The sequence below is a fragment of the Lepisosteus oculatus genome, chromosome 1, assembly GCF_040954835.1.
Source record: "Lepisosteus oculatus isolate fLepOcu1 chromosome 1, fLepOcu1.hap2, whole genome shotgun sequence".
NCBI lineage: Eukaryota > Metazoa > Chordata > Actinopteri > Semionotiformes > Lepisosteidae > Lepisosteus > Lepisosteus oculatus.
This window is the reverse complement of record NC_090696.1, coordinates 66596861-66608740: the sequence shown is the minus strand read 5'-3', so window position 1 is coordinate 66608740 and position 11880 is coordinate 66596861. Positions and strand designations below refer to the sequence as shown.

The 11880-nt window shown below is 35.8% G+C and overlaps 1 protein-coding gene across 1 annotated transcript in view; it reads left to right on the top strand.

Annotated features, from left to right (window-relative positions):
- The first annotated feature begins 305 nt into the window (after positions 1–305).
- chrna6 (cholinergic receptor, nicotinic, alpha 6) overlaps positions 306–11880 on the top strand; it is a 35494-nt gene continuing 23919 nt past the window's right edge. Inside the window, exon 1 of the mRNA XM_015345358.2 lies at positions 306–528. Within this exon, the coding sequence (XP_015200844.1) occupies positions 471–528 (58 nt within the window). The 5' untranslated portion in view covers positions 306–470. The remainder of the gene's footprint in view (positions 529–11880) is intronic.

Genomic DNA, 11880 nt, shown 5'->3' with positions numbered 1-11880 from the left:
GGCTCCCTTAGATTTGATTGCACCTGTGTAATAAATGGCAAAAACACATCCAGTGCAACCCCGTGTTTTGGTTTATGAGGTATAAAACTTCTATTCCTAGAATTCCTCCTTCTTCTGCAACGTGAAACGCAGTTTACCTTCATGTGAACACATACTGTAACACATACGCTGAAATATACAATATATGCTTAGTCTGTTTAAAAATCACAGCCATTTATTCTCACTCTGAATAACATACATGTAAACATCAAGGCTTTTAGTTTAGTATCCGAGAAGGCGTTCAGGTTATTTTTCACTGGCATCCCTTTAAGAAGACCGAGAGAGAGGTTGTGCCTGAGGGGTGGGACAACATGAACTTATCAGTATCAGAGAGCGCTCCATCAGCCGCTCACCAAGCTTGCTACTGTACATCCCCGCCTGTATTCTCATCTGCTTCCAGCAAAATACTCTTTTGACTCATTCCACGCTAGATGAATTCTACGGGGAAATCAACTTTACTCCTTCTTTTTGTGTTTTTGATAACGAAAGGTAAGAAAACGGAATCGTTCGCCTTTTTTTTTTGTTTAAAGTGAGTCGTGAGCGCTGCAGTGCTTAACGATAATTGAAGTGAGAAGGTAAAAAAAACAACAACTGGTAAAATATGGCCATTTTAACATTTTGAAAATTAAAATGATAAAATATATAAAAGGAGTAAATGACGTCTTATTGTGTTACATTTATTTAAACCGAGCTGTAAGGTAGCATGCGCTTTGTGTCAAAACCTACGCCTCGTCAAATATTCTTACTGACATTTCTTTACAACTTTTTTAACGAAATAAAAAATAATGAATTTGACATGCGTTGGACACACTGCGACCAAATACCGAGTTCCATTGTAAAAAACACTACTGGACCTGTTCATGTTGCATATTAATAGTAAATAAAATAAGGTAAATAAACAAAAAGTAATATCGCAACGAAATCAAAACATTCAATAAGTATTTGAAGTTGTATATTGATCTATCTTGCTGTATATCATGAGATGTTTGCGTACATATTCAATTACAGTATGCCTTCGTTTTTTAGTTTACTGTTTATTGTTTGCTTTAGCAGTTTACTTATATTGAGCTCCGATTCTGGTTAAATATAGATCTGAATAATGTTTAACCAAACTTCTGATCCAAGATCCGCAACTAAGTTGCGTCTTGTTATTCTTACTTTTGATTTATCCACAGTGTTTGGGGCTTTTACAGAATATTATTCGTTCACCCCGTGTGTGCTTTTCTCTCCTTTTATTATCCGTGAAAGATAATTGTTTAGAATTTAATATTAAATCGTCTTTAGGGCATCTTAACTTTTTTCAGAGGCCAAAAATATCGACGCTTAACAAAGCTCTATTCTCACTTCAGCAGGTATTTTATCAAAAGACAGAGTTCAAAAAGACTGGGGAAAGGACGAAGGTATTACAGTGACACTTCGGTGCATCTCTGTTTCTCTGTATATCATTGAATGCAGAGAGATGTTTTAAAGCATCGCATATTCACCTCACTACTGTATTTCACGGTGGAAACTTTTTTTTAATGAAACAACTATGCATTTACTCTGTTCTCATTTCTCATACTACGACTATTTGTAATCTTACAATTACTACGGTTATCTTTACTCCTGTTTAAATACGGTATATTTGGTTTGGTGATATCGTAAGTTCAACTACTAGTTAAAGCACAATTAAACATTGTTTATTGTCTGTGTTTTGTGATTATTGTTTTATGGATGAAAAAGCTTCTTCATTTTAGTCACAAAATGTTCATGCTTGAGGCAGTTAAACAGAAGAATTGTTAAGAGCATTTATGTTGACAAGGCGCATATGTGACATATTATGTTTCGCTGTGTATCAGTTGTTTTCTGTTTTTCTTGTCCTATTGTGTTAAACAAAAGCAGCCAAACCTTTTCTGGCTAAAAAAGTCACTGATCTGTTAAAATGCAGCTGCAAGCTCTACATCATAAATTACGTTTTAATTCAATGCATTAACAAACATAATTTTGGGCTTTTATCTGTTCCTCCAAATCTATGTTGTTCTTTGGGGAAAAAAAAGGTTTGGAGTAGCCACCTATTTTGAAATCTACAGTGTACTGTATGTCTTTAACCAGTAGTTTATTAGGTAACACGTTTCAAAATATGGCTGTGCTGCTCTTAAATTATTCCAGCACTTGGCCTATTTTCAGTGCTATAATCACAATGTAAAGTATACCAAAATACTAAGACTAACTTTGAAAAATATAAAGTGTTGATCTCTACAATTATTTGCTGTTGCTTTTTTTAAAAAAATTGAAATGTGTTTGCTACAGTAACTTCAAATTGTGGCATAGATGTTTAGTGGAAAATATTATGCTGATTCTGTGTACTGTGGTGGCCTAAATTATTGGGTAACATGGAACTCCTGTTGAGGTACAACATTGAAGGGAGTAACCTGCATAAACTATTGATTTAAAATAAAAGTTATTTTCTGTGTTCTAAAGAGAGTGCAATATTATTCACTGGAATTATATTTTCCACTGAAAATATTGCTCCTCTTTGGTTGACTGGTGTCTTGTCCAGAGTATATCCTGCTTTGTGCCTGTAGCTTACTGGGATGGGCTCTGGCCCGCGACCCTGTATTGAATAAAGTGGTTAGAAAATGGGTGGATGGAATATTACACCTTAATAGCAATCATAGGTACACATATTCAAGGCACTTTGACATATTTGTAACAGTACAGTATGTTAATGTCTATTTTGCTTCCCTCACCTGAATCTTCTCCTGAAGAATGTTCATGCTGCATGTAAACATCATATTCACGGTGATGTTAAATGTATTCAGTATAATTTAAGTATGATGAAGATCTCTGAAGTGGCAAGAGCCCTTTAGGAGGAGATGTCCATCTGTGTGTACAAGCGTTAAACTGTTGGCAATCTCTTGGTCCAAACATCATCGTTCTAAGTGTATTATGCGATGTTGAAGAATGAAATACTTTTTGCCCCTTAGAAATGCACTTTTTTTGTTTCTGATTATCTTCTGGTGATTTTACATCAGAAAACCTACAATCCTACACTTCACTTGCTTCATATTTTCCTGGTAGGTGCTTAAACTGTCTGTTTTTTATACAGTAGATGACTTCTTCTCAAAGCAGAGAAGTGAACAGTGTATCATCTAACTATACTTTCTTCACTTTCCTCCATTTACCTTTCTCACTTTTTCTCCTCTTTAGACCTTTGGTACTGATTTGTCCTATTCTAGTTGTTTTATGACAGCTCAACTTTTGAGGTATTTTTTCTTTTGAGATGTAACTTTCTATTATGTCAGTTTCTTACACGTGTCATTTTCCTTTTTCTCTTTGATATGTAAATGAAATTATCAGCAAGTTGAGGGCTGATTAGGTGATCACTATGCCTGAAATTCTCTTCTAATTCCCCTCACAGAGCAGTCTTTCTTCTGAGGGGTTATATTAAGACATGCCATTCTCCTGACACGAGCCATGATAATGTACAGTATTGCCTACATAAACCCAGCTCTCAATCTGTCTCCCTGTTTTCACGAACTGGACAGTCATCTGCGGGTGTGTTACACATTTCTTTGCTTCTGTTCTCCTGTCTCAGACGAGCTGAAATTTGTCTCCTGGCTTTTGCCTGAGAGTGGAATGCACACCCTTCTAGTTTCATTAGAGTGAAATTTAAATGACCAGTTAAACATATAAGCTTTTAAATATTTTTTTCATTTCAAATGGGGAATATAAGTTTGCATAAGACAACAAACATTAAACAGCATGTTCAGTATTAATTTTATAGTAGTACTTCTATGAAATGCACACATACTGTATACAGTACTATTTCTCCCTTGGTTAAAGTATATACCAATGAATGGGCACTATATAAAGGTGATTTGTTGAAATTTTACAATTTGTTACCAGTTTCAAGCTGTTTGATTTTTGTTGAACCCTGTTTCCAATTGGATTCCCAGTTTATAGCCGGTTTAGAGCTAAAAAACAGTCCTGGAAAAATTAAATATAGTATACTCTCCAATGGTTTTAGGTTTTGTCTTGAGTCTTTTGATTTATACTGTATGTTTATTTTCTATTTTTAAATGTCAGGCCTGTAAATCATTTTCTTCTTCTGAGTGACATATTAAAAAGTTTGTTAAAAAAACAGTTTTATAATTTGGGCAAATTATTTAATTAATATTTCCCTGATACATCTATAATAAATATGTTACGTTTATGGCTTCTCCGTTATATACTGTAGAATCATAGTGTGTTTTAGAGAAATGTGATGTTTAGAGAGAAAAGAGTTTAATTGTAGCTTCTTTTATATACCAAGTCACATTTTAACAGTGCTAAAAAGTCCTCCACCAAGATCATTTCTACCACGGAAATCCAGAGAAAGATTTTGGACAGTGATGGTCATGTTTAAAGTAATATTAAATGAAGTATTATTGGGACTTAAATTCTTAAAAGGAACAAACACTTTGTCGCTCAGTACTGGTCACTTGTGTCAGACTACAACAGTATATGGTTGTAAGACCCTACTGCATGTGAACCTCTTCAAAATCTGTAAGTTGTTTTCTGTTTTAGTTACCTGGCCTTCTCAGAAGAAAGTACAGGAGTTAGATATAATTAATAACAACTGCCTGTTCCAAACTTGGCAACCTGTCTTAAATGAGGTGAGATATTACAGAATCTGAAGGAAATAAAAGTGGGTTACAGTTTTTGAATGTTGTTTTTTCTCAGTTCTGCTTCGATGGAACCTAACGAACTTAATGGCATGATACTGTGAAGATTTAAGTCCCAGACATTAGAGACTGTTTACAATCTCAATGACCTTATACTATTTCTATTATCTTTGTCCCGACTTAGGTTACAGTTAGCTTGATACCAATTTTGAGGTCTTTGGTTGTGCTAGACAAAAATTTAATTTTTGTCAAAGCTAGGACTGTAAGCATGCATGCATTCACTAAGCAGAGCACTACAGGTATGTAACATAAACACCATGATAGCCTGTTAGATTATCTCAATTTTCCTACCACCATGGGGAGGTGTCTCTCTAGATGTGTCCTTCAGAGGAGAAAGATAAAAGGCCTGTAGAATTGACTTATAATAATAATTAAAAATCGAATCAATTTGGCTTTTATATTTTAAACAGTCCTTCAATTTTGCTTTCATTTATCCTCATCCATGTAATCATTTTACATTATACAATACATTGCTGAAAATACCATCACTCCAAGACCTTTGTTTACAATCTTTTGTAAAGCACACATGCAATTTTTTATTTTTACAGCCATCTGAAAAACCACGGTACACCACTTTTCCTAACACGCTCCAGCGTGACAGAAAGTGAATTTTCAGATTTTTCAAGTGAACTGTGAAAGTGTCCAGTCTGGGCTAGAATCCAAATTTGGTGTCTTTTACTCATACGGAGTCAACGTGGTCACAAACAGGGCTATGAAACTCTGCCTTTCTGGGTGTCATTGGTTTTCTTATTACTGTAGGAATCATACATTGAGGGATATAGTTAAATATCTAAATACCTACGGAGTTCTTTCCTGCAAAGTAAAGTTGTTCTGATATTTTTTTTGCAGTTTAATTGTATGTATTCCCTTTCATGAATTTTGTATGTATGTTTGCTAGGATTGTGTTCCAAAGTGTAATGGTTTATTCCTAGCCAGAACTCACAGAAAGCACTTTGCCTTCAAAGCTTTGTCAGCCTTTTTGTTTTCATGCAGTTCTAAGGCATACGTACAGGCAATATCTCCCAACAGAATTCTCTCGTAACTGCTTCTGGACAAAAACGTTTATATAAATCTTGCCTATCATTTTTTAATTTAATCATTTGACCAGGTATGTCAATTTAGAACAAATTCTCATTGGCGAAGACGACCAAGAAACTCTTCTGTGTTTTACTGTATATTCACTGTACAGTATTCTAGTATTTAATCAATTTATTGACTGTGATATTTTAAAATGCCATAACAAATCACACATTCAGTGAGGAAACACAGTAACCAGATAAGGTGCTCCACAAATAAACTGAGTTCTAGAGCCCAACTGGAGCTCTGCTTTGATGCTGTACCCTGTATGGGGCTTTATAATGAGGCTACACAGGCTATGCATCATTAGTTCACTGCCATTTGATGAATATGGTGCAGTGGTATTTGATCCTTACATGTGCTTTACAGATTGAGTGCAGTGACACCCGTATTTAATATATTCTCCAAGTAGTATGCTCTGCCATATTGCATGTTTGTCACAGATGAAGGACCTAATTTCTTGTTTATCAACACGGAACATCTAGTTCATCACTCTGCATAATGCAAAATTGATTTAATCAACATTATATGTTAAATAAAACATTTTAGTTCTATTATATTTCATATACTGTATATTGAAATGATTAATCCATAAAAATATGCTATATAGCATTTACACAATAGCAATTAATTACTTATATTACCCAAGTGGATGCTACATTTCAGTTACAGTAAATATACAGTAGAATGGCACCATCCTTCGGATGAGACAAAAATCCAAGGTCCTGACTCTCTGTGGTCTTTAAAAATCCCAGTGCGTTTCTTGAAAAAAGTAGGGATTTTACCCTAGTCTCCTGGCCAAATTTCCCATTGGCCTTTACCAATCATGGCCTCCTAATAATCCCCATCTATGAGTTGGCCTCATCACTCTGTTCTCCTCCCCAGTGATAGCTGGTTTGTGGTGAGTGTTCTGGAGCACCCTGGCTGCATCATCCAGGTGGGGCTGCACATTGGTGGTGGTGGAGGGGAGTCCCCATTACCTGTAAAGCGCTTTGAGTGGAGTGTCCAGAAAAGGGCTATATAAGTGTAAGGAATTCATTTTATTATTCTGGACTCCACACCAGGACTATGAATAAGATGAAGTTTATACTTAAAAAGAATCATCCCCACTGTGAAGATTAGAAATGGATTAGTTCTGCTTAAGGATGGGTTTGCATCTTCTGGCCATGCTGTTCTAGTTAGAAATGAAATGGGTTGCAAAGCTTACCAGGATATGTAAGGCAAAAACTATTTCATCACAAAGCTCTCAGTAGTCATATTTTCAGTAGGATAATACAAATCATGTTCTCCTTGAGAAAGTGGTCAAATATCTCTCACCGGTTCTTTATCAACCTATTACAAGTCTACTGGGAGCATCTCTTCGAGGCTATCAAAGCCAAAGTTGATCAAAACCAAAGCCACACAGTACTGATTAATGAGGTACAGGATGAATACATCTGAGCATCATGCATTCAGAAAACACGTCCCACTTCTTTTGACAGGTATTCTATTTATACAGTACATACATGTCTCTATTTTTTTTCCCATCAGGAATTTCTGACTGTACACCTGGATTTTCATGCTAAATCAACTCTTAGTTCCAGCTCACCAAGAGTATGATTAAATTCAAAAGCTACTGTGTACAGTATGTCATTATTCAGATCTCATTTTCCTCATGTTTTTCAAACCTGTATTCCCTGTGCATTACTTCACATCCTGCAGTATGGCTGTGAATGCTGATGAAGTTGTACATCTAATTGTGTGCTAATGAGAAATATCAGCTTGGCTCTTAAGAATGACACTCTGACACTCTGGCCTTTTGTTTGTTTGGTGTGTGTACTGTGTGCACTTTGGCTGCTGTCGCATCATCTGGGGGGGGGTTGGGCTACACATTGGTGATGGTGGTGGAGGGGAGTCTCCATTACTTGTAAAGCACTTTGAGTGGAGTGTCCAGAACAGCACTATATAAGTGTAAGGAATTATTATTATAGATGTTCTATAATCATTATTAGATAGAGCACAACTAGCTAATTGGAAAATAAGTATCCAATGCAAAAAGCAGGAAGCCAGCTCTTTTCTTAGTTGAATGTGCACCTGCTAATGGATAAGTAGATCTAATTCCAAATCTTCTAATCATTGGAAAACAAATCACAGTTGCCTGTACACGTATGTTTTTCTTTCTAATGTGGCCTGTGTGTGCCGATTTGAGCTTGAGAATTCAACTCAAATAAGCTGGGCACTCTCTTTTTTTATGTGAAGAAATTGCAGGATTTTCTCCAGATTGTAAGTATCGCAATGTGTTTCTCAGGGCCTGAAGCCTTCCACTAATGCAGTTCAGGTAAATGTTCTTGGTGAGATGCCACTGCTGTTAAATGCCATCTCAAAAAGCAGTCCCAGGTGATAACATGACTTTCAGAGGAGGCTGTAGAAAGTCAGTGATGACCTAGAACCATAAAATGGTTGTGCAACTTGCAAGTCAAGGATTCATTTTAATCCAACTTATAGAAAGATGTTATGAAAGACCTTTTTCTTAACGCATCTTACAGTTTCAAGGTAGCTGTAAGTAACAGATTGAGTCAGTTTGTTTGCTTTTCACTCTAAAGGTCCTGTAGGTGACACAGTATGGTGAAAACATATGCAGTATGCGATTCATCATTACAGATTCAGAAAAGCAGATCTGACCAGGATAAAGGTCATAATGAAGAATATCCCAAGGTATTAGCCTAAAGTCCTCTTTCCGGGGTTTTCAAAATACTGTATGTACACAAGTCTGGTGTTTTGTTGATTCTATAATACATTCCTCCATTTCAAGGAGATGTTGAAATGAAAATGAAATTGAAGTGTGCTTTTCTGTGTGATTCTATTCTGTTGGATGAAGGGCTCATATGAGCATATTGAGCAGAATTCTGCTTGTGTAACAGGGCTCATGTGAGCCTGTTACAGTGACGTACTGTAATACCCAATAAACCTTGACAGGGGTGAACTGTCCCACAGAGGAGGATCCAGTCTAAATATGATGGATGCAGCTCTGCTCTGCCCTCAAATAAGCCCTATTACGCATGGAAAGGGAAGTCTTGAAATAAAGAGGGAACAAATTGGATACTGCTGGATTCCCACCAGATTCTACCATGGAATAATTTTAAATTAATTTCGTGTTACCCATGAGAAAATATTTAGGAGTATATCAGAATAGAATATTATTAAAACTGTTATATAGTACAATACAAATAATATCTCATAAAATTGTTTGTTGTGCTCAATATAATTGTAACCCAGGAAATGAATGAGGCCAGAAGCACGGTATTCTTAAAGCAAAGTTAGTCAAGTTACATGAGATCATAAGGATATTGCTTGGTCAGATCGGGATAGTGTGTAGTGTATACTTCTCTTCCAGGTAACTAGGAGAGTGCCAACGAGCTGTGTGGTTCTGACTGTACTTCATATAAAACTAATGAGCTCGGGGCTCAGTTTCTGTGGTGTGATTAATATAGACTAGGGTTAAGATAAGTCCCCCACAGGACTTTGTAAAGCCTAGTTTAACTGTCACAAAGGTTTCTTTGAAGAAGGCTCTAGAGATTCAGTTCATTATATGTTATAGTGTGCCTAACAGCCTGTGCACAGCTCTGGACTCTTTGTAGATGTATTTTGTGTTTCTCCAGTGGGAAGTAGTGTGGGCTGGTCATGGCAGGAGCAATCGGAAGTTTCGACTTCATGAACTTCCTGAAAAAACCCTGAATTTCACTTGACAAGGCCAAAAGAAAAACCTTTGTTTATGAAAATGGAATTGTCCATAATACCAATAATAATAATAATAATAATAATAATAATAATAACAACAACAACAACAACAATAATAATAATAATAATAATAATGTGGATTTGGATTAGACTCTCTTAATGTACATGCAGTTTACATTCTGTTAATACGGTGAGCCAGGAAGCTACAAAGCTCAGCTGAATGTGTACATCCAGTGGAATATTTTATATTAATGTGGATTGACCTAAATTTTATATTCATTTGCACAATTTAGGCAACTCAGCAACTACAGTTCTACTCATTTACAAGGAGAACTTAGAATGTTCATACTGTATTTCGCATTTTGGGAACAATATAATGTTACTTTGAGAGAACTGAAGAGAAAATGTATTACTATATAACCTGAAAAGATCTATTTACATTATATTTCATCCAAGATATTATATTATTATTTATTTGGAGGGAGTAAACACTCATGATTCTTAGGAAAAATAACATTGTATGTTAAGGGTAAAGAAACTGGTCTTCTGAATGTCATTTCCAATCCTTTAGTACCAAACAAAGCTCACATATCTACAGTGATTTCTTACATTTTTCCAGTGCTTTGGTGCAGCACAGGTAAATGTTTACTGTTTAACGTTTAATACAAGACATTCAGCATATCTAGCATTAAAAGTAAAATAAAAAAAAAATATTATAGTGCTGGGCTATGCCCCCACAACAGCATGGTTATTCATTGCTTTGTATTAGTCCAATACTGTACAGACAAGCTGTGCTTTTAGTTTCCCCTGGGATGCAACTAAAGGCAAATAGAAAACAGTGTGGTCTGCCATCATCACTACACCAACAAACCCTTTCAGCTAGGATAGTATCAGGCACAATTAAATTTGGCAAAAGTTTTGACGCAGTGTCATCCGTGAAAAGGCTATTTATAGAACAATGTACCCAATCAGAAACCATCAGAGTACCATATGTGTTCTATAGGTGAACAAAAATGTTTGATCGTGTCTCTGATGTATGATATGTTCTGGTACACTACCCTTGAAATGCTGTTTCATGCCATCAATACTTTTTTCTGAATACATTTGGGAACACAGGGCAGTTGAATTGATCCTTGGATACTGTTTTTTCACTTCTCAATACAGTACTAAGAAACCATGATTAAGATGTGTTTTTCTGTATTTCAAAAACAGTGGATTCTCTTGACCCCGTAAGGCAGTTACATATACGTCACACACAAGTAAATGTAATTTCAGGTTTTAAAATCCAGTTTGAAAGTTGTTTTTTAAATGTTGAAGACCTGGTTGAATTTACCTTTTACACTTAATGGGAAGAGGTTTGAGGAATAAAGTTATTCCTCTGGTTTATTAGAAATATAACAGTTTTTAATTTAAATAGCACAGCTTTAAAAAAAGTTTTTTCCCTGAGATCTTTTCCTTCCAATTTTTTATTTATTGTGATTGTACCACTTCTGGACGATTCATTCAGCACCTCACCACACAGTTGCTTAGGAAAGCACCAGGAGCTTCAGAGAGCAGACTCATTCAGAGTTTTGGATGTCCAAGAGCAGAATCAGACCCAGCCTGGTCCTAGTTTTATGGTAGGAAATTACATCATCTTATAGCTTTCAGATTTTTTGTAGAGAATCATGAACTTTTGAAACTTGATAAAGTAGTCCAGTAATTAAATTAATTTTAATTTGTAAAAGAAAGTAAACTTAATGGTGGGTGTGGAGTGCATTGCAAGACAAGACTTTAATGTGCTAAATTCACACTTCATGCTTTGGACAGAGAGATATCTTGCAACTGCAATGCACAACCAGCGTTAAACTTTATAAGTTTACTTCCTACATTCTGTTCTGAATGTAATTAATTATGTATCCCCCTGGAACATTGGTAAGTTTGGTCATGAAGGTGGACAAAATAATTGGCAATCATTAAACTCATCCCATTATGTCGCACAGTTTAGTGAATGAAATGGCCTTAATTCAGGAGTAATTAAGGAGTGCGACGCTGTACACTGTACTGTTTTACATCTCTGTACATGTACAAAACCTTCAAAAGTGATAAATTATCAATTCATACTATTCATAGATATTATTAAAAATGTATTTACTTTTTTAAGCGTATCTATCCATCCATTTTCTAAGTACCTTAGGTTTCAGGGGAGCCAGAGCCTATTCCTGCAAGCACTGGGCACAGTACAGGATACACCCTGGGTGGGACACCTACAGTATCCATCTCAGGGTGCACACACAGACAGAAAACAAATACACACTCACACAAGGACCAGTTTTTCACCAGAAGCTAGTTAATACCAGGA